The sequence below is a fragment of the Lontra canadensis genome, unplaced genomic scaffold (genome assembly GCF_010015895.1).
Source record: "Lontra canadensis isolate GAN:19392208 unplaced genomic scaffold, GSC_riverotter_1.0 scaffold38, whole genome shotgun sequence".
Taxonomy (NCBI): domain Eukaryota; kingdom Metazoa; phylum Chordata; class Mammalia; order Carnivora; family Mustelidae; genus Lontra; species Lontra canadensis.
The window spans coordinates 4,250,736-4,274,147 of NW_022631032.1; the positions used below are offsets into that span (position 1 = coordinate 4,250,736).

At 48.6% G+C, this 23,412-nt stretch overlaps 1 protein-coding gene across 2 annotated transcripts in view; it reads left to right on the forward strand.

The window, feature by feature from the left end:
* SLC12A8 (solute carrier family 12 member 8) overlaps positions 1 to 23,412 on the forward strand; it is a 138,596-nt gene that overhangs the window by 18,547 nt on the left and 96,637 nt on the right. For both annotated transcript variants that reach the window (XM_032869446.1, XM_032869447.1), the window contains exons 3-5: positions 7,652 to 7,798; positions 12,361 to 12,552; positions 17,875 to 18,106. In XM_032869446.1, coding sequence (XP_032725337.1) covers positions 7,652 to 7,798; positions 12,361 to 12,552; positions 17,875 to 18,106 — 571 coding nt within the window. The remainder of the gene's footprint in view (positions 1 to 7,651; positions 7,799 to 12,360; positions 12,553 to 17,874; positions 18,107 to 23,412) is intronic.

A 23,412-nucleotide genomic window follows, 5' to 3' on the forward strand; every position in this document is an offset into this window, starting at 1 on the left:
AACTTTCAGAAAGCAAACTGCTGGCTCGTGTGTGTGTGTATCCTAGGCAGAAACAGTCTGTGCGGATGTGCTTTGTCTGCAGGGAAGGGACAGGCCTTTTCTTGCTCTGCCCCTCTCCTGACCTGTGTGGGCAGAAGCAGTTTCTCACCTGGTTTCTTTTCCTCCCACTGCCAGAAGAGAGAAAAGGCATCATCTCATGTGTCACATGTATCCCTGAAGGCCTGGCGGGTGGCCTGTGGGAGGCACTTGCAGAAGGCTTCTGGGCAGGGGCTTGGCTCCCTGCCCAGGGCAGACCTTTTCCTCTCCCCCTGCTCCCCCACTCGGTGCCCTGGGTACAGGAAGCTGAGTGTTTCTTCCTCTAGGCACATCTCAGGGATAGTTTCCCTACCTTTCTAGACGCCCTGCTCAAGTGTGGAGATTCTCTGGTCAGAGGAGAAAGATGTCTCTCTCTGCACTGTGGCAGCCAGCAGGTAGCCATGGTGTGGCCCATGTGGGGTGTGGGCCCCCGGGCTCGGAGGCAAGGCCTGGCTTCTTCCCAGTCCCGGGAGCTGTGGAAGGGAAAGCTGTTGTCGTGAGCGGCATGAAGGTGGGTGTGCCCTGGGACCCTGCCAGGCTGGGGGGCCTTGGGAGAGCTAGGCACTGACCCCCACTCTGAGGGGGTCTGTTTCTTACTCTTCTTTGTCTTCTTAGTCTCCACCTCTGCTTCCTAGTCGACTCCACGTCAGGTCCGGCCCCTTCTCTTCCATCAGCTTCTTACATCCATGTCAGAGAATGTTGTTATTCTGGCATTGATGTCTAGGGCCCAGATCTGAGGACGGGGAGATTCTAAATAAGTTTTCAGTTGCTGGGACCAGACCTCTCCCCTAGGGCTTAGTGGGAGAGCCCAGAAGGGGAGCGGCTCCCCAGTGGGCCAGGCAGCCCTGGCCAGCACGACACACCTTGGCCCAACCCAACCGGAGCAGCTTGCTACCTCAGGTGGTGGGCAGGAACTAGGCTGTAACCTGTGTCACTTACTGAGGAAGAGATAAGGAAGATAGCTGTTTGGCTGCCCAGAGCTGTAAAGACTGAGTGGAATTCCCAGATATTCTTTTCCTCTATTTCCAAGGGGACATGGGCAGCATGGAGGATGAACACTTCTCCATAGCTCTGAGCCAGGTCAGGAGCCCCCAGGGATTGAGCCGCTTGAGACAGTGAAGATGTGATTCTGAGGAATGATAGTGACACACCTCCAAATCAGTGGCAGTTTCTCTTCTCAGGGGACAAAGCCGTGGACAGAGCATCTTTTACGTAAGGTACCACCCCCTGCAGCTTGGACGGGCCTGGTCCTGTGGCTACGGATCAGTACCCAGTGTCCCAGGCAGGGAGCCCCTCCAGTCTGTCTGGTGAGCCGTGGCATTGCCCCTCCCTAGCCGGGCCCAGCTTCCCAGAGCCTGGCTGCGCTCACACCTGCTCCACGAGGCGTGTGGTCCCAGACTCTCAGGAAAGACAAGCCCTTCCCAAGTCTCCTCCAGGAGGACAGATTACCTGGCCCACCCTCAGGAATCTGCAGTGTGGGAGGGACTGCAGCTCTGCCCAGATCTCTGGAAGCACGTGGTTCATCTTCAATCTGCCTCCCAGCTCCGCCCGCCTTAAGGAAATCGTCTCCCCCAGACTGTGGGCCTGCTAGTGCCTGTCTCTCAAGTGAAAAAAGCCAGTCCCCACAGAGAAGAAATCGGTGCTTTTATGGAACTTCAGTTTCAAGAAGAGAATTCCTTTTTTCTAAACCTGCTCCTGGTTTATTTTTTTCTTTTTTCCTTTTTTTTTTTTAAGATTTTATTTATTTATTTGACAGACAGAGATCACAAGCAGGCAGAGAGGCAGGCAGAGACAGAGAGGTGGAAGCAAGCTTCCTGATGAACAGAGAGCCTGACTCGGGGCTTGATCCCAGGACCCTGGGATGATGACCTGAGTCCAAGGCAGAGGCCTTAACCCACTGAGCCAGCCAGGTGCCCCATAAACCTGCTCCTGGTTTTCTACTGTGAATCAAGACAGTCTACAGGTGGCATGCTCTTTTCACTTTTTGCCATCAAAGAGGACCATGTCAGGAACAAAGTTCTCTTCTTCTGAAAATTGTGCATTTCCCTTCCGTGGCCCCTGTGTCCCATGTCAGAACCTCTCAAGCTAAGTGAATCCTCAGCATTTGAAATGAATTGAAACTGCAATTCAGGGCTGGGGACCACAGAGGCCCACGGGCTTGTTCATTTTACCCTGCCGGTACCTACTGTCCTCCCACTTAGGAATCACAGCCCTCTTACCCTCTACCCGCAGAGTCTTTTAAACCAAGACTAACCACATGGTATCTTATGGGGTTGTCTCATTTTGCCAACTGGGTGGAGACACCAGGAAGAGCCTGAAGCTTCCCAGCCTTACCCAGATGGCGGTCAACTTCACATCTACCTCTACCAAGAGCAAAATGAAAGTGTGGTGGGCAAGACCCATTGAGAAAGGGTTGAGGCTGGGCATTCCTCGTATCTTCAAAGTCTGGAAGGAAGCTGAAAGTCTCAGAAGTCCCTCACAAATGAAACACTGTCACTTGGAAAAGAAAAAAATATATTTTTAAAGATTTTACTCATTCATTTGTGGGAGAGAGAGAGAGCATGAGCAGGTAGAGCGGCAGAGGGAGAAGCAGACTCCCTGCTGAGCCAGGAGCTGGAGATCATGACCTGAGCAGAAGGCAGACGCTTAACCATCTGAGCCACCCAGGTGCCCCCCCATCACTTGGAAATTTTGATGCCTCAGTTCTAAAAAATAAGTGATTCCAGATGCAATTGCTGAGAAATCTATGAACTAACTTAGTGGAAACTGCCCCATCCGAGGCTGGGCCTCGAGTAAGCTCTGTGTCCAGAGCATTTCTGAGCTGCACAAGTTTCTGTCTGCCTCACTCTGAGGATGAGAACTCTGGCATCTGACACTCCACAGATGTTCATCTGGACTTTGGCAACACCTTACAGACTTCCACAGGGGCCCAGCTGGCTTCTACAAACAATGTAACCTTTCCTTTAGCCATCTGAATCTGACGTGACATCTGGGAACTCTGAGCTTTTTATTTTTCTGGCCCGGAGCTGTTGGGGCCACCCATGTGGGTCCCCACAGCATCTCAGGCAAATTGGAGATGAAAGACAAGACTTGGTCTCTGACATGGAGCAGAACCTTCCTGCAAATGGTTCAGGGAAAATGATAAATTTCTCCAAATCATCCATTTCTCCAGTCTGGGAGATAGCCTCGTGTCCAGCCTGAGCATGGCACTTAAATGTGGGGCAACCTCAGAGGCTCTCGCTGTCGGTATTGCCCGTCACAGCACCCCGTTTGCGCCTGTGTAATGGAGGCTGAATAATGAGACTATTTTTTGGGTTAAAAAAAAAAGAGGGTTGCTGGGAGGAGATGGAGTATGGAGAGGGTGGCTGGGTTATGGACATTGGGGAGGGTATGTGCTATGGTGAGTGCTGTGAAATGCGTAAGCCTGATGATTCACGGACCTGTACCCTTGGGGAAAATAATACATTATATGTTAATAAAAATAATTAATAAACAATAATTTTTTTTAAAAGTACCTGGAGAAAAGGAAAAAAAAAAAAAAACATAGCTCAGAGCTGGTCTAATTGTCACCTGCCATAAGCCCAGCTGTTCTACTCCCTCCTTCCCTCGGGGATAGAAAGGACTGGGTAGAGGGGCAGAGGGAGAGTCTGTGAGTCATGGCCTTTGTGGTAGGACCTGTCTGAGGCGTGAGGGGATTCCTTACCCTCCCACAAAGGAGGGAGTTGGGTGTGAGGTTCCCGAGTGTGGGGGGAAAGCTGATATTCTGTGTTCCTGTGAGATGTCTGCTCGGGCTGCAGACCCATGGCTCTGCCCTTAGCCTGTCTGAGCAGGAGCAAAGGGGGATTGGGAAACACGGGCAGGGCAGACAGAGAGCAGGGTTGTGGAGTAGCCAGCTGTGATATTGTGATTTATAGGAAGAAATAAATATTTGGCTTTAATACCCATTCCTGGCATAGAGCTCCCAAAACCCTTGGAATTTCCTAAGAGATAAGAGTGATAAGGGTATGTGGTCATTCATAACCATCTCCTCTCACCCACAGCTGGGTTCATGTCAATAAGTTGGCTTTTGGGAAGCACGTAAGGGTGGGGTCTTGGTTCCCTTGCCAGGGAACCAACCATGATTAGAGGGCTGGAACTTTCAGGGGAGACGTGGGGACTAGAGATGGAGTCAGTTGCCAATGGCTAATGATTTCATCAATCATGCCAACGTAATGAAGCCTCCATAAAACCCCAAAAGAACGAGGTTCAAAAAGCTTCTAGGTTGGTGGACACGTGGAGATTTGGAGAAGGTAGTGGGCCTGGAGAGAGCATGGAAGTGACACGCTTTCCGCCCTCTTCCCCTCGCTGTTCCTGGGTTATACCCTTTTGAAACACAGCGGTAATCTAGGATATCAAGTGTTTCTCTGAATTCTGAGAGACGTTCTACCAATTAATGGAAGCCAGGGAGGGTGTCACGGGAACCTCCCATCTATAGCCAGTTGCTCAGAAGCACAGCTGAACAGCCTGACCTGGTGACTGGCATCTGAACTGGGGGGGTGGGGTTGAGCAGCGTTGGGGAATCTGACAGTTTCCAGACAGATCATATCCAGACTGAGTCGGACTAGAGGACACCAGCCACTGCTGGAGAAGAGCTGGGTGTCGGGGGGACAGCCTCACATTAGGACTGGTTTCAGGATTGTACCAGCCGTGGGCCAAGCAGTCACTCTGCAAGGTGGCTGGTTTGAGTTGTCTGGACAGTAGTCTCTGCCATGGGGCTGGAGCCCAGGCTGGGGGCAGGGGTGGGGACACACTTCAATGGAGCCATGGCAGGATGTGGGGGAAGGAGAGGCGTGAAGGGCGGGCACTTGAGCTGTGGTCATGTTGATGTCCAGGGTAGAGCACACCAGTGTGGGGGACCTGTGAAAGAGCCCCGTGGTGTCTCTGTGTTACCTACTTCACAGTTTCTTCTAGGGTTCCCTGTCTCATCTGCTTTCCTTTTCTCTGTGCTTTTCTTTCTTCTCCCTTCTCTCTCTCTCAACCTGGGCTTTTGCTGGTCTCTCTCGAAGAATATCAGGGTTACAACATTGGGGTCAAACGCAGGCTCTTCCAACCGGTCTCTGATGAGCACATGGGCTCTGGGGAAGACTGAGTTACATTCTCTTGTCACTTGGTTAAAAAAAAAAAAGGAAGAAAAAAAAAGGTAGGCACATTCTCCTAAGCCTCCTGAGATAAACTGTCATGGTGCCGCCACCAAACTCATTTTAGACCATTGAGACTTTCATTCTCAGGGTGCTGAGCCTCCTAAAGTTTCTGCCTCCTTTGGGAACCCCCTTTAAGGCTGAGGAGTTAGTCCAGTGGGATCCTGGGAGTGAAAGCTTCTCGTATGCAGTTGGGTAAGCAGACGCGGACACGAAGCAGTCTTCAAGGGGGACAGGAGAAGCTGGGATGGAAGAGGAATGCGATTTCTAACTGCATGGTGGGAAACCCGTGGGAGGGCCGACACCTGCATCGTGAAGCAAAGTTTAGGGTGTTAGAAATGGGAACCTAAAGAATTGACTTATGGGAAAGCAAAGGGCAAATCACCGGAGGTCAGGGCCAAGCACAGATTTTCTATCAGGTGTGGGGGATTCAAACCCAGCCGTGGACTCCCGCCAGTCCTGCCTCTCCTCCTGGCCTCCTTCCTCTGCTCCACACAGGGGCCCTCTCCCTGCCTGCCTCCCAGGGGTGTTGTGAGGACCAAAGGAGAAGATGGCTGTGGAAGGTGAAAGCGTTCTCTAAATTGTTACTCCTTGTTGTCAAGAGCCGCCATTGTCACTGCTGTTTCTAATAAAGAAAGCCGTGGTGGGAAACAATGCAAGGAGAGATGGGAAGCTGGGCCATGTCCCGAATCTGGACATTAGGATTCACCAAACAGGTCTTGTGGTACCATTCGTTCAAGGACAAGCATAGGTCGGCACCATCTTGCTGTGAGCCCCAGTCACCGTTCTCACATTTACTGATCGTCAGGAGATCCCGTATTTGTGGCTTGTGAAACACAGAGGGATGGGAACACACAGATGAAAGGCGCTCTGGCTGGCGTTGGGGACTGGCAGGAGATGCCAAGGGGTCTGAAGTCTTCACTGACGATCCTAATGATTTTTTGAGGCCCTTTCTTGATCTGTGAGTGCATGATACAAAGAGAGAGGAGGGGATGGGCTTCTCTCCTTTTGTTCGGACCTTGGTCAGCGGGCTTCAGGCTTTGGTGCTAGGTCCTGGGCGCATCCATTGCTCTCTGCCATTCGGGAGTCAGGGTCCTGCGACTCTGACTGTAGATGTTCTTTCCCATTCTCTTGATCTCTCTGCCTTCTCACTGTGTTTGTAGATCACCCACAGGCCTGGTTAGACTCCCTGTGCACACTGCTTCCTAGCTGCCCCCTCCCCCACCCCTGCGAGGTGAGAGTCCTCCGTCGCTGCTGTGGCCTGAGGTACTGGAGGGTGACCAATGTGTGCATGTACACTACCAGACCTGCGCAAGAGGGTTCACAACACTGGCTGCTACCGGTGGTCTTTAAGCCACTTGAGTATTTTTGCACCGTTTAGTTTCTTCAGCAAAGAGCTTCCATTTGAGCATTTGTTCAATCGCCTTTGTTATTTTTGAACTGGAAATGTAAGGAAAGCATGAGTTTAACCACTTATAAACTTCTGATTCTAAACAACTGCCATAGGACACCTTAGGGCCCTGGGGGGTGGGGCGGAGGGGGCATGGAGGTCGCTGGGACAGCAGGGTCTGGTCAGGAAAGCAGCCACTGCTCTAGGTGTTTTAAACAGCAAGAACTCAATCACAGAATTCATCACGGGGGTGTTCGGGATGGAGGACAGAAAGTTTAAAGTCAGTCTACCTGAAGGTTAGTGACTTCTGGAAGCTGCTCCCGCACTGGGACGGGAGGACTGACAGGGAACATGTTACACGCAACTAATGAATCATTGAATGTTATATATATGATGTACTCTATGTTGGCTAATTGAATTAAAAATGAAAGAAACAAAGAAACAGAGAAAGAGAGAGAAAAAAGAGAGGGAGAAAGAAAGAAAGAAAGAAAGAAAGAAAGAAAGAAAGAAAGGAAGGAAGGAAGGAAGAAAGAAAAGAAAAGAAAAGAAAAGAAAAGAAAAGAAAAGAAAGAGTGAAAAGGAAAGGAGGAAAGAGTCCTTACCCTGTGCTAATGACCACTGCCTGAGCTGGGGTCCAGGATCCCATGCTCACTAGAATTGCCCCCACCTACCTTCCAGAAGCCAGAACTCAGTCACCTGGCCATAGCCATCTGCAAAGAGGCTGGGAGGTGTAGTCTACTGAGCAGCGAGAAGGAAAGGGAAACGACACGCCGGCCAGCTTGCCTCTGCCCATGTGGATACAGGAGTCACTGTCAGGAGAGAACAGTGACCCTTTGGCAGAAACAGCCTCCAAGACCCCATGTGTGCATTCACATGCCTGCCCTACACGGTCAGGTGGGCGGACCGGCAAGCTGAGCTCTGCTAGCCCCCTCCCTTTCCACTCCCCTCCCCCTTCCCTCCTTGACCCTCTGCAGCGCGACTAGCTGAGTTCCCTGTGCTCTGTTTCCAGGGGGAGCTGGCCCAGCACCAGCCCTGGTGGAAGAGCCAGCTGTTCGTGTGGGAGCCAGTGCTGTTCGGGACCTGGGATGGTGTGTTCACGTCCTGCATGATCAACATTTTTGGAGTTGTCCTCTTCCTGAGGACTGGCTGGCTGGTGGTGAGTGGACGAGCTGGTGACCCTGCAGTTTCTTGGGGGCCCGTGATCCGGCAGGCTCTGCGCTCTCGGGCACTCTGCAGCTTAGGCGACAGACCCCGAAGCACGGGTGGCCCAGAGCTCGAGATAAGAAGCAGGCACACCACCTAGCTAGCACTGCTGTTTCAGTGAGAATCCTGAGAACAGAGGCCTCAGGCGAAGGTTCCGAGGGAAGCCTCACCACGGATTTAAGTTATACAACCTCACAGATATGAGGAATAGGAGCATAGAAGTCAGGGCACATCATGGGTGGGACTGCGGGTGGATCAGAGAAAGCAGACTGGTGGCAACTTTGCCTCCAGCTGGTGACCCTCTCCAGCTTTCTTGGCACTCTCCCACTTCACGCATGCCCTCCTGGTGACACCAGCTTCTTCGCCCACACGGTTGCCTCCCCTGGCGACCCGCCAACCTCATGGGTAAGGCTGCACATGGCCATGCTGGGTCAGAGGCACGTGAGATGGTGGGGCCAGTTTGCTTCTTCCGTACAGAGAGCAAAGGGCCCTGCTTTGTGCCTTCCGTGAACCATCTTGGGACCTTCCAAGCAGATGCATGTCCTGAGCGGGGGTCTGAGCCCCGCACACAGGGCCTTCTCCCTGGGACTTCCATAAACTAAACAGGCTGCTTGAAATAAAAGGGTAGCCCGTCAGGAATCGTGGATGAGCTCCTACTGTGTTCCAGGACTACTGTGTGCCAATGGGATTGCAGAATAGAAGGCCTCGTTCCTCCCCCAGGGTGAGCCAGCAGCCTTCCCTGCTGGGTCCATTTCACATCAGGAACCCAAGTGAGGTCTCAAGGTAGTGTGAACTCCCTCAGGAGTGGAACAGGCCCCGAGTGTCCGGTTGCTATGGGATCCAGGAAAGTAGAGTCCTGGGGGAGGCATGGTTCCGCCAGGCTCTGAGAGGTAAGTGGGACTGCAGGCTTGAAATACAGAGCAGGCCATTCAAGGTGTGGACTGTACCAGTCAGCATTCTTCAGAGAAACAGAGCCAATACCAATAGGAGATATCTATCTATGAGACATGTAGGACATCCTATATTTTTGACTGTGGGGTCTGGCGAGTCTAAGTGAGACTCAGGTAAGCATTGAGGTTGCAGGCTTGAGGCTGAAGGCTGGGAACACAGAATTTCTATGTCGCAGTCTGGCAACAGAATTCTTTCTTCTCTGGGAAACTTCAGTCTTTGCTGTTAAGACCTTCAACAGTCCGGAGGAGGCCTACCAGCAGTAGGGAGGGTCTCCTCTTTTGTCTAAAGCCTACTGACTATAAATGTTAATCACAGCTTAAAACAAACATAATAACATCTAGACTGCTATTTGACTAAACCAGTGGTCACCATAGCCAATCCAAGTTGACACAAAATTAATCATCACGTGGGCAAATTCTGGGGGAGTAAAGGTGCACTGTGGTGGTGTGTGTGGGGCTCTTAGCCCCTCAGGAGGCCTGGCGAGGCCGGACCTTCCTGAGCTCTTGCTCCACTCCATACACAGGTCCTTAGCTCAGGGTTCAGCCTTAGTCATGGCCTCGAGGGGTCTGAATTTTTTTTTTTTTTTTATTAATACATGGAGAGCTTAGAGTAGGGTCAGCAGCCTCCCTAGGGTGGATGCTAAGAATTCATGCCTCTTACGTTCCTCCCAAACTTAGAGAGACTCCTGCTTACAAAAACCCAATGCCTCCAGCTCAGACTCCTTGTCCTGCCCCCAGATTTAGGCATCTGGAATCCACCTCTGTTTTTGCCCCTTCCTAAAGGCCACCTCATTGCCCAGCACCTCTCCATTCTGTGTCTGAGGGAGGCCCAGCAGTCTGACTGCTGCAGCAGAGGAAGGCCTGGCCGGTGACCGCTGGGCCCCCGGGCTCGGCTTCATGCATTGGGTAGTTATGGAATGGTGGAAGGAGAAAAGGTAAGCTCTCTCTCTCTCTCTCTTTTTTTAAGTAGGCTCTGCACCCCACGTGAAGCTCAAACTCACAGCCCCTAGATCAAGAGTTGCACGCTCTACCGACTGAGTCCGCCAGGCACCCCTAAGTGCTCTCTCTATTTTGACTCTTAAGTCTTTAAGGGCCTCTTCTTAACTCTCACTGGGCTCTTTTTTCGGAGAAATGGCTAGGCAGAAGCATCTGTTCCATCCCCAAAGTGAAGGTACAAGTCAAGTCGTGTTACATTTTCCATTGCGGCAGAATGCAGGACTCCAGTACCTAGCAGCCCAAGGCACAAACCTATATTATCTCAGAGTTGCTGGGGTCCAGGGACCCAGCTGCAGTGTAGCCAGGTGCCTCTGGCTCGGGATCTCTGCTGGGGATGCCCTCAGCCTGTCAGCTGGGGCTGCCATCCCACCCGAAGGCTCTACCAGCCGAAGATCACTGGTGTGGTGGTCGGCCGGCCTTGTCACGGGAGGCCTCTTCCTAGGGCTGCCTCTCCACGTGCCGCTGACTTCCCCAGGATGAACTATCTCAGAGACAGAGAGAGAAAGAGGGAGAGCGAGAGAAAGCGCGTGCACCCAAGATGAGAGCCACGGTCTTTTTATATCCTCCTCTCAGAAGCGATATCCCTTTACTTCTGCAGTGTTCCGTTCATTAAAAGTGAGTCACCAGGTTCAACCCCAGCTCGAGGGGCAGAGATGACACAGGGCACGTGCGCCAGGGGTTGGGGGTCCTGGGGGCTGCCTTGGAGGCTGCCTACTACACCAATACATCCTTTTGCCCTGACATGATGTGAGCTCTGAGGTTCGTTTAACCTGAAAAGCCATATTTGATCATGGAAAAAAAGGCAAACGTGAAATGGCAAAAATAAGATAGAACTATGAGGAGGTGGCATAAAACTCAAGTCAGGAGAAGTCATGCCAGATGATTGTCAAATAGACTCTACGAACTCTGAAGATTAATTTCGCCCCACGCTTAGGACTTGGAAGATGTTAAAGTGGCAGTTTTGATATGAAAAGTCAAAGACCAGTGGATATCTTTTTTTTTTTTTTTTAAGATTTTACTTATTTATTTGAGAGTGAGAGAGAGAACACAAGCTGGGGGGAGGGGTAGAGGGAGAGGGAGAAGCAGGCTCCCCACAGAGCAGGAAGCCTGATGTGATGCGGGGCTTGTTCTTAGGACCCTGAGATCATGACCTGAGCTGAAGACAGACGATTAACCCACTGAGCCACCCGAGCACCCCCACAGGATATCTTTTTTTTTTTTCTTTTTTAAAGATTTTATTTATTTGACAGACAGAGATCACAGGTAGGCAGAGAGAGAGGAAGGGAAGCAGGCTTCGCTCTGAACAGAGAGCCCAATGCGGGGCTTCATCCCAGGACCCTGAGATCATGACCTGAGCCGAAGGCAGAGGCTTTAACCCACTGAGCCACTCAGGCGCTCCCCTCCACCCCCAGGATATCTTATTATCACATGCAAACAGTTTGAAAGCATGAACAAAGGAAGAAAATAGTAGTTCTATAATTTCATTAAAAATATGAAATCAGGGCACCTGGGTGGCTCAGTTGGTTAGATGTCTACCTTCGGCTCAGGTCATGATCCCAGGGTCCTGGCATCGAGTACCATGTCAGGCTCTCTGCTCAGCGGGGAGCCTGCTTCTCTCTCTCCCTCTGCCTGCTGCTCTACCTACTTGTGCTCTCTCTCTCTGTCAAATAAGTAAATAAAATCTTTAAAGAATATATATAAAATCAGCAAAGTAAGAAAATGTATGAATAAAGTCTAATTGAATAAAGCACATCCCGCTCTCTTGGTACTCCCAGCCCAGAGGTCAAGATGGACTTGGAAGCAGACCCATCTTTAAGTGCTTTAAGTACTATAAGACCCACAGATAAGTACTGTGGTACTTCTAAGTACCTGGGTACTTATAAGAGTACTGTAGGAGCCGGAGGAAGGTTCCAGGGACAGCGTCCCTCAGGAGGAAGCCCCTAACCACTGAGTCTTAAGTGAGGCTGTCCAGAAGGTGGAGTGAGCAGGAAAGACATGCTGCGCAGGGGGGTGGGGGGAAGAGCCTGGGCTTTTCTTTCTTTCTTTCTTTCTTTTTTTTAAATATTTTATTTATTTATTTGACAGACAGAGATCACAAGTAGGCAGAGAGGCAGGCAGAGAGAGAGAGGAAGGGAAGCAGGCTCCCTGCTGAGCAGAGAGCCCGATGTGGGGCTCGATCCCAGAACTCTGGGATCATGACCTGAGCCGAAGGCAGAGGCTTTAACCCACTGAGCCACCCAGGCGCCCGAGCATGGGCCTTTCTGCCAGGACATGGGGATGAGGACTGGGGGGGGTAGAGAGGGGCGGATTAGGAGGGGCCACAGGAGCACCCTGCTGGTGGCGGCAAGTCCATGAAGAGCTTGAAGCAAGGACCTTGCCCTTCATTTGGAATTCTTTCCAGGCCTTCCTCTTGTGCACTGCCTCTGTCCTTTTCCTGGTGCCTCACCTCTGCTCAGCTCTTCCTCCCCACCCCTGTGACAGCCCTGGGGGGCGTTGGGGGAGGTGGTCAGTGCTCCTGGGAAGGCCCCCGTCCTAACCCCTGCCCTTGCCCCTTGCTGTTTTGTTGCAGGGAAACACGGGAGTGCTCATGGGCATGTTCCTGGTGTCCTTCGTCATCCTGGTGGCCCTCGTCACTGTGCTGTCCGGCATCGGTGTCGGGGAGCATTGTGGGGTCGGCAGTGGGGGTGTCTACTCGATGATCTCCTCGGTCCTCGGCGGGCAGACCGGAGGCACGATCGGGCTGCTCTATGTGTTTGGACAGGTGAGCCTGGGCGGCTGGGGTGGGGAGCCGGGCCCGGAGGCCCTCGGCATGTGGGATCTGCTCCCGCGTGTCCCCATTTTATAGATGGGCAGCCGGGGGCTCTGAGAGGGACTTGGAGAGCCCAGCCCTCCAGCCAGGGTCCTGACCCAGAGTCCAGCGCTCCTTCCTCTCCATCTCTCGTGCCTCCCAGCGTCCTGATTTGCCCTGGAAGCCAGGGCCTGGGCTGGGGTTATTCTTGCAGCGCGTTCTAGGGAGGGAGTGCAGGACAATGGCCAGAGCCTAGGTGGCGGCTGGGTGGCCCCATCCCTGGGGCACTTTGGTGCTGAAGGGGGGACACTTCACCTTCCTGGACTTTCCAGGAAGCAGGCCCTTCTCTGATGAGCGGGAGCTCGGGGCTCATTGACCGCTTGCTGGCCTTGCGGGGGAGGCTGAGAGCCCCTGTCACCCTGTCTGAGGAGGGGGTCCTCACGGGGAGGTGGCGTGGCGGGGACGCGGGCTCTCACAACACCAGTGGGCAGGGAGGCGTGCGGAGGCTTATGTAGCAGAGACACAGGGCCGGGGGCCTGACGCTGAGGACACACAGCTCCCGTGTTAAGAAGCGGCTCTTTGTGAGCACTTCTTGGCTTAGAAAAGGCTTTTACGATCGTGCAAAGGGTGGTGGGTGGTTGAAAAAGCAGTTTGAAGGAAGGAATTTGTTTAAGTAAGAGTACAGGAGTCTCCTCAAAGAAAGTGCAGGTTTTCTTTCTTTTCTTTTTCAGCAACAGGAACAGGTATTTTAGCCTAAGTACATCTTCAACAGCACAAAGGCATGTGTGTGTGTGTGTGTGTGTGTGTGTGTGTGTGTGTGTGTGTGTGATGTGCTCGGAAGGCAGAGAGATTGTCACCACGCTCTTAAAAACCACTTGCCTTTAGCAGAGGAAGAGCTTTATGCATTTTAGTTTGGGAGGCGAGTGAGAAATGCTCCGTTTACTTTATTACCTTGGTTATTTGTCTGTCGGACTTTTATGTCTGTGTGGTCTCATAGGCGAGCAGGTAGCAGCCCCACTCTCTGGGGAGACCAGCTAGCCGGTGGCAGCAGCTTCCCAGACCAGGGGCAAGCTGGAAGGGATGAGGGGAGGGGAAGAAGCTGCGATGTTGAGTCTCGGGTGTGCGTGCTGCTTAGAAGGAAGCAGGGAAAGTGTTTTCTGCACGCAGATCAGAAACACTGGGCCCCTCTGCTCAGAGTCCCCAGCACGCCTCTCCTTTGCCTGTCTCTGACCGGGCTGGGCTCTCTGATCAGGGCAGGGTGCCGCGCGGAATCCTTTTTATATGCTATAGCATTGCGTTTGCTAGGCTTTTGTTGAGGAAGTTTCCACGTGTATCAGTGAGGGATATTGGTCTACAGTTTTCTTGCAATATCTTTGCCTCGTTTTGCTCTCATGATAAAGCTGGCACAATAGAATGAGTTGCAAGGTGTTCCCTCCTCTTCTATTTTTTGGGAAGAGTTTCTAAAGGATTGGTGTTAATTCTTCTTTAAATGTTTGATAAAATTGAGTGGTGAAACCATCTGGTCCCAGGCTTTGCTTTGTAGGAAGTTTTCTTTTCCCTTTTCCTTTTTTTAAAAAGAGTTATTATTTATCGGAGAGAGTATTGTGTGCATGCGTGCCTGAGTGTAGGGGAGGGGCCGAGCAAGAGGGGGAGAGAGGCTCTCAAGCAGATGCCCCGCTGAGTGGACAGCTGGATGAAGCAGGGCTCGACCCTGAGATGAAGACCTGAGCCGAAATCAAGAGTCAGCCTGCTTAACCGGCTGAGCCACCCAGGCGCCCGGTAGGAAGTTTTTGATAACTAAATCAATCTCTTTACTCACATAGGCATATTCCGATTTCTGTATCTCCTTAAGTCAGTTTTGGTAGTTTGTGTCTTTCTGGGAATGTGTCCATTTAATCTCAGTTGTATAATTTATTGGCGCCTGATTGTTCATAGATTCCGTATAATCCTTTTACTTTCTGTAAGATTGGTAGTGTGTCTTTCATTCCCGATTTCGGTCATCTGAGACTTTGCTCCCTTGTTTAAGTCAGACTTAATAGTTAAAAGCTTGACTGCAAAGAAGCAATTTCTGGTTTTGTTGATTTTGCTATTGTTTTTCTGGTCTCCAATTTATTTCTGCTCGTGTCTTTATTATTTCCTTCCTCCTGCTTCCTTTGGGTTTACTTTGCTTTTCTTTCTCCAGTTTCTGAAGGCAGAAGGTTAGGTCATTGATTCAAGACACTTCTTCCGGGGTATGGTTGGGGAGTCTCTGAGGGTCCCTATTCGTGGTTCTTACTGACCTCTAACCTCGTCATTCCAGGGCATGAATACATTCTTTTTATTTATTTCTTTTTATTATTGTTACATTCCTTTCTAGAGCAGGAGTCAGCGAACTCCTACTATGAGGGGCCATATAGTGAACACGTTAGTTTTTTTTTTTATTTATTTATTTGACAGAGATATCACAAGTAGGCAGAGAGACAGGCAGAGAGAGAGGAGGAAGCAGGCTCCCTGCTGAGCAGGGAGCCCGATGTGGGGCTCGATCCCAGGACCCCGGGATCATGACCTAAGCCGAAGGCAGAGGCTTTAACCCACTGAGCCACCCAGGCGCCCCGAACACGTTAGTTTTTAGGAGTCCTACAGCTCTGTCACAGCTGTTCCATTCTGCTGTTGTGGTTGCAGCCTTAGACAGTATGAAAAACTGGGCACAGCTGTATTCCAATAATACTTTATTCCTAAAACAGGCAGTAAGAAGGATTTTTCCAGCAGGTTCAAGTTTGCTAATAGCCCTTGTTTCAGGCATAACAAGTTAGAACATATAGGACCACCTGGCTGGTTCAGTCAGTAGAGCACGTGGCACTTGATCTCAGGGTGGTTGTGGGTTAGAGCCCCATGTGGGGTGTGGAGATTACTTAAAAATAAAAACTTTGGGGGCGTCTGGGTGGCTCAGTGGGTTAAGCCTCTGCCTTTGGCTCAGGTCATGATCTCAGGGTCCTGGGATTGAGCCCTGTTGGGATTGAGCATGTCAGGCTCTCTGCTCAGAGCGGAGCCTGCTTTCCCCCCCACCTCTGCCTGCCTCTCTGCCTGCTTGTGAACTCTCTCTCTGTCAAATAAATAAAAATCTAAAAAATAAAAAATAAAAAATAAATAACTTTTTCAAAAATTTAGAAGATACAAATCCTTAAAATCATTATTTTTAAAGCTTTCAGAATCATTTCATTGCCCTGTATTCTCCCACATCTTCTCCCTCATCTCTCTGAGGTGTTGGTGGCTAGCCTGCCGGGTGTGAGGCCAGAGCTCTGCGTGTTCGAGACGTCAGACACCAGGGAAGGGGATGATCATCACTGGACTGTTATCATTTGGTTTTTCAACTCTGATACACCTGAGCACAAGGGTCCTGTTGACCTGACCACGTACTCATGGCATAGCAGCATTGTTATCTCCAGCTCGCTCTTGGTATTTAGTCAAAGGCAAGTTTGAGTCATGAGGGGAAGGCAGGAAAACATCCATGTCTCTCTCTCATCTCCTTCTCAGGGATGACTGTCTTTCTCTGACATTTATTGGGCTTCCCCCCGCACCCGTATATAGACAGAAATGCCTCTTTTAAGCTGGGGGAACACAGACGATCACGTGTCTAGTTGCAGAACAAGCTGATCTCATTGAAGAATGGGGCCTCTTTGTGAGCTTCTCTGCAGTATGGGAACTATATCGCCCTTCCAGTCTTTACCTAAAAGAGCTGGAAATTAATGGTGCCTGCTTCCCAGCATGCTTTTCATACAGTCAGCCCATCACAAAGTATTTACTGAACGCTTGTAGTAACATGGTTAGCAAATGCCGGGGCTTTGAAGAAGTGCAATCAGCATAGAAATTTTTGTTTTTTACAATGTTTGCATTCTTGGTGGCTTGGGGTAGGGGACAGACTTCTATGCATGAAATAAGAATAGATTATGGAACCAGATAATTAATCCCATTGTACTGGCAGTAAGCATAATATTTATTCAGAAAAGGGGGATGAGGAAAGGCTTCATGAAGAAGGAGGAACATGACGGAGGCCAGAGTGGACTTTGTTCCCTGAGAGAACAATGGGGACAGAGCACAGTGAAGATGGTGACCCTCTGACCTGGGGGGATGCGGGAGGAGTGAACCTGACTGGAGAGAAGGGAGCTGAGAATTACGGAGGATGAGGTTGGTGTTATTTTCAAAGACTTATTTGAAGTTGAGTTTTAAATATTTTTTAAAAAAGGTAAAATCATGGCTTTCAGGCAAATATAAAATGTACATGTGCAAAAGAGTTTGTTTAACTCATTAATTAATGGAGGAGCCAGTCAGATGTTAAAGAGCAGTTGAGAAGCTATGTATTGATTATCTAGTTCCTGGTTAAACAATTTCATAAATAAGTTTCAGGATCGGATTGCCAAACAAAAGTGGTTAATGTCTTACCGGATAACAAAACTGAGTCTTCTGGGTTATCTGTTCCACCGGACAGAAGTTATTTGCATCTCTGCTGGAAAGAATCTATAAATTGACAGTAACTTCACAAAGTCTGGGACATTTACCACATTTAATCGATAGTAAACAATGAGTAGAACTAAGCACATACACCTAGATAGTCCTTGGGTAGCCTTTGTTCCAGATGACATTGAAAAGATGTGCTGCCCATTTTTTTATCTTATTTTAAGATTTAGGTAATTTTTTTTTAAATAATAATGACCTACAAAGAAATGGAAAAAAAAAAAAAAACCTGGGGTTTGCTTCAGTGCCTTTCTAAGACCCTGAGATGGGACCCCCTGTGAGCTTCTGTTCTCTATTCAGCTCTTTTTTTTTTTTTTAAGATTTTATTTATTTGTTTGAGAGAGAAAGTGCATGAAAGGGGAAGGGGCAGAGGGATAAGCGACTCCCCACTGAACAGGGAGCTTGGGGCTCTATCCCTCTATCCTGGGACCCCAGGATCACAACCTGAGCTGAAGGCAGACGCTTAACGACTGAGCCACCCAGGCTCCCCTCTGTTTAGCTCTTGAATAGCTCAGAGAAGTTCCAAGTGTTCTTTGGCCCAGGGTCCCATCTCTTTCCTCCTGTGATCTTCTCACCATAGTCACCACTCATTGGCATTCACACTCTCCTCAGGGGCGTGGTAGAGACTAGATGAGAAGAAATGGGGCCCGAGGCCGGGGTCACAGGCGGGAAGGGCTCACTGAGCCCCCATGGTGGTTTCCAGGTGCTGAGCCCTGACAGCGTGGGTGGGGCTTCCGAGCCTGGCGGCTCTGGCCTGTGGCTTCCTGGTGCTCTGTTCTCCTGCCCACTCGGCTGCTCTGTCAGTGTGTCGCAGGTGCCATGTACATCACCGGCTTTGCTGAGTCCATCTCCGATTTGCTGAGCATCAGGAGGATCTGGGCGGTGCGAGGAATTTCGGTCGCGGTGCTTCTGGCCTTGCTGGGCATTAACCTAGCGGGCGTCAAGTGGATAATCCGGCTGCAGCTGCTGCTGCTGCTCCTGCTGGCCGTGTCCACGCTGGACTTCGTCGTGGGCTCCTTTACGCATCTGGACCCAGGTGAGCCTTCTGGAGTCTGTCAGACAGCCTTCTCGAGCTCTGCGGGACTTTTCAGAGGTTAACGGGTGTGAGTTTGCAAGGCTCGGCGCTGGAAGGTTGCCTATGGCAAGGGCGTTGTCCGTAGAGCAGGTGAGTGGGCGCGTTCTCGCTGCAAAGGCCTCCCTCCTCACACAGGCGTTTTCACGTAACACGTTGTCCAACTTTCTTTTTATTTTCTTTCTGTTTAAAAACAAAAACAAACCAGGACCAAACATTTAGCTAAAACAAAGAATAAAGTAGAACTGGACTAGATAAAGATGAAATTCCTAACAGTGGGAGTGTGGTAGGAAATAGATCTGGAAGTAGAGAAGAAAACAGATTTTAATTTTGTGCATCAATATTTTGTTTCTTTTTTTTTTTAAGGATGCAGATATAACAAATAATAATTGTCATTTGTGGGAGATGGGGACAGATACAGGTTGATTACCTATGTGTTTAAGAGCAATTTTTTTTTTCAAAATAAAATAAGAACAAGAAAAAAATTAAATTTAATTTAAATTTAAATTAAAAAGAAAAAAATAAAAATGTTTTACAAAATAAAAATAAGAATCCATTAACTGAGCTGAGGCAGCAGGAATGACAGCTGCACTCTGCACCATTTGGAAACGGTGTTTTATGTTGGTAACGAATGGACCCCTGTTTAACCTGAGTTTTCCTGGGCTTGGACGGTGGTGGTGCTCGGCAAGTATAAGGCTAAATCCTTGCCCTTTGAGTGGGATGCTGTTATCCAGAGCGTCTGTAACTTTGTAGCCTTGTGATCTGGGTAGGTTTGGCGTCTGAAGTCTTTGTTCTCTCCAGAGTACAGGGCTGTTCGTAGGACGCAGGAGAAAAAAGGGAACTGCATGATACTTCCCTCGTTGAGGGCTCTGGCTTTTTATGGCATCTACTTTGGAATCTGGACAGGGAAAGGGAAATGGGGCCATCCTCTGTGTTAGAAAAGGGAAGAAGACCCGCAGCACAAGCATCCGTGATGGTGGGAGTGCTGGCTTTGCGCCATGCCTTGTGCCGAACCCTGCACGTGGCTTACCTCATGTCATCCATGAGAGAAGAACAGAGGTTCCCATTTTGCAGATGAGGAAACTGGGGGTTATGCCATTTGTGGTGACGAAGGGCAGAGCTGAGAATGAAACAGGATCTATTCGACTCTACAGCTGTGCTGTTTCCAAGGTGGGAAGCTGTGCCTGTCTTCACACTCCAGCTGTCTTTTTGGGATCCTAGCTCTGCTTTCCCCCAGGAAGGCTGTCCCTGACATGTGTTCTGAACACCCTCGTCTTTCATTAAAAACACTGGTTGGGGGCACCTGGGTGGCTCAGTGGGTTAAGCCTCTGCTTTTGGCTCAGATCATGACCTCAGGGTCCTGGGATTGAGCCCCGCATCCGGATCTCTGCGGGGAGTCTGCTCCTCTCTCCCCTTCTGCCTGCTTCTCTGCCTACTTGTGATCTCTCTCTTCTGTCAAATAAATAAATAAAATCTTAAAAACAAACAAACAAACAATGGTTGCTGGACATTCAGGGATTAGTTGGTACATGCTACTCTGGCCTTACTAGTTTTTTGTAGGTTAAAATTCTTCTGTTGGACACCCGTCCCTCCCCTGACCTCCCTGGGTGCCCCCGACACTCTGGCATCCTGAACCCTCTCCTAGAATCTCCTGAATGCCCAGCTTGTAGGGTCTGTGGGTTTAAGCTCTGTGCAGGAGGGATGCCCCCAGGACCCACTCCCATGCTAAGGGCCAGTCAGTGCAGTGTCCAGACCATCCTTTGGTGCCTGGGCCTCGCAGCTAACCATTTGGAGCATCTCCATTGGAGGGGAGGAGTGATTTGTTTCCTGGCCTTGCACCAACCATAGAGACAAGCCCGCATCTGGAGGGAGACCTGCTGGCTGCTTGGCTGTCAAACTAGCTGTCAGTGGAGACGAGGGAATCTACCCGGGTCTCCCGTTCCCAAGTGCTTTCTCCCTCCATCCGCGTGGTTGCTGAAAGAGCATAACTCATTAATTTGCAGGGTGTACTCCTGGACTCTTTGAAACCTCGCTAGGCTGATGTGTTTTCCTTCTTCGAACAGAAGCTGTCTTGGCTGCTCTCCTGTTACTCCAAGTAGTTCTCCTTCTTTCTGGTCAGTACATTAGCAGGGTGTAGTGTGAAGTGAAATTTATTTTCAATCATTTCCATGGCAACTGGCCCCTCTCGGATCTGTTTTTGGTATCACTGATGTTTTCTATGTGCTACTTTCTTTGCAGTTAGAAATCCAAACTAAAACTAGACCATAAACCTTCTGAATGGATTTAGCAGCCTGATTGCTGCTCTTTGGGAAAATGACAGGCACACAGACATTTGAAAAAAGACTGGAAAAAGGACTGGAAGGAACTATGCCTAAGCGTCAGCAGTGACGGACTGTCTGCTGAGATTATGGGTGCCCGTATTATTTTATTTCTACTTTTCTGTCAGTTGATTCATGCTGCGTAAAAAATGAATAGACTGTATTTTGTAGAGCGGTCTTAGGTTTATAGAAAATTGAGCAGATGGTCCAGAGGTTCCCGTCTTTCCCTGCTCCTATTAATGTCTCGCGGTCCTGTGGCATGTTTGTTATAAGTGGGGAACCGATGCTGATAGCGTATTGCCCGAAACCCATGGTTTAGGTTAGGATTCACCCTTCTTGTTGTGCAGTTCTGTGAGCTCTTGCAAATCATAAAGATGTGTATCCACCATCACAGTATCATACAGAATAGTTTAATGTGCCAGAAATTCCTGTGCCCCAGTTATTCACACCTCCTCCCCCGCATACCCCTCCCGCCGAACTCTTGACAACCACTGATCTTCTTGCTCTCTCTCTTGTTTTGCCTTTTCTAGAATGTTGTATTTGGAATCGCACAGTACATAGCCTTTTCAGACTCGCCTCTTTCACCAAGCAATATGCATTCAAGGTTTCTCTCTGCCTTTTGGTGACTTGATAGCTCTTCTTTTTTTATTTTTATTATTTTTTTTTTTTGCATCTGGCTTCTTTTATTTAGCATAATTTTTTTTGTGTTTTTGTTTTTAAATTTTATTTTCTTATTTATTTATTTAAATTCAATTCGTTAACATATTATATATTATTGGTTTCAGAGTTACAGGTCTGTGATTCATCACTCTTACACAATACCCAGAGCTCATTACAACACATACATTCCTTAATGTCCATCACCCAGTTTCCCCATTCCTCCATGGCTCTTCCCTCCAGCAACCCTCCATTTCCTATGATTAAGAGTCTCTTATGGTTTGCCTTTCTCTCTGGTTTCATTTTGTTTTATTTTTTCCTCTCTTCCCCTATGATCCTCTGTTTTGTTTCTTAAATTCCACATATCAGTGAGATCATATGGTAATTATTTACCTCCGATTGACTTATTTCACTTGGCATAATACCCTCTAGTTCCATCCACATGGTTGCAAATGGCAAGATTTCATTTTTTAATGGCTGCATAATATTCCATTGTATATTTACACCCATCTTCTTTGTCTGTTCATCTGTTGATGGACATCTGGGCTCTTTCCATAGTTTGGCTCTTGTGGACATTGCTGCTATAAACATTGGGGTGTACTTTCCCCTTCGGATCACTACATTTGTATCTTTAGGGTAAATACCCACTGGTGCAATTGTTGGGTCATAGAGTAGCTCTATTTTCAACTTTCTGAGGAACCTCCATGCTGTTTTCCAGAATGGCTGTACCAGCTTGCATTCCCACCAACAGTGAAGGAGGGTTCCCTTTTCTCTGCATCCTCACCAATACCTATTATTTCCTGACTAGTTAATTTTAACCAGTCTGACCAGTATGAGGTAGTATCTCATTGTACTTTTGATTTGTAGGTCCCTGATGGCGAGTGATATTGAGCATTTTTTCATGTGTCTGTTGGCCATTTGGATGTCTTCTTTGGAGAAATGTCTGTTCATGTCTTTTGCCCATCTCTTGATTGGATTATTTGTTCTTTGGGTGTTGAGTTTGATAAGTTCTTTGTAGATTTTGGATACTAGCCCTTTATCCGACATGTCATTTGCAAATATTTTCTCATTCTGTCAGTTGTCTTTTGGTTTTGTCAACTGTTTCCTTTGATGTGCAAAACTTTTTATCTTGATGAAGTTCTAATAGTTCATTTTTGCCTTTGTTTCCCTTGTCTTTGGAGACCCATCTAGCAAGAAGTTGTTGCTGCCAAGGTTGAAGAGGTTGCTGCCTGTGTTCTCCTCTAGGATTTTGATGGATTCCTGTCTCACATTTAGGTCTTTCATCCATTTTGAGTCTATTTTTGTATGTGGTGTAAGGAAGTGGTTGTTTCATTCTTCTGCATGTGGCTGTCCAATTTTCCCAACACCATTTGTTGAAGATACTGTCTTTTTTCCATTGGACATTCTTTCCTGCTTTGTCAAAGATTAGTTGACCATAGAGTTGAAGGTCCATTTCTGGGCACTCTGTTCTGTTACATTGATCTGTGTGTCTGTTTCTGTGCTAGTACCATACTGTCTTGATGATTACAGCTTTGTAATAGAGCTTGAAGTCCAGAATTGTGATGCCACCAACTTTGGTTTTCTTTTTCAACATTCCTTTGTCTATTTGGGATCTTTTTTGGCTCCATACAAATTTTAGGATTATTTGTTCCATCTCTGTGAAAAAAAAAGTTGATGGTATTTTGATAGTGATTGCATTGAATGTATAGATTGCTCTAGGTAGCATAGACATTCTTACAATATTTGTTCTTTCAATCCATGGGCAAGGAATATTTTCCATTTCTTTGTGTGTTCCTCTATTTCTTTCATGAGTACTTTATAGTTTTCTGAGTACAGATTCTTTGCCTCTTTGGTTAGGTTTATTCCTAGGTATCTTATGGTTTGGGTGGCAACTGTAAACGAGATCAACTCCTTAATTTCTTTTTTTCTGTTTCATTGTCAGTGTATAGAAATGCAACTGATTTCTGTACATTGATTTTATATCCTGTCATTTTCCTGAATTCCTGTATAAGTTCTAGCAATTTTGGGTTGGAGTCTTTTGGGTTTTCCACATAAAGGATCATGTCATCTGCGAAGAGTGAGAGTTTGACTTCTTCTTTGCTGTTCGGATGCCTTTTATTTCTTTTTGTTGTCTGATTACCAAGGCTAGGACTTCTAGTACTATGTTGAATAGCAGTGGTGATAGTGGACATCTGTGGCACATTCCTGCTTTAGGGTAAAAGCTCTCAGTTTTTCCCCATTGAGAATGATATTTGCTGTGGGTTTTTCATAGACAGCTTTTATGATATTGAGGTA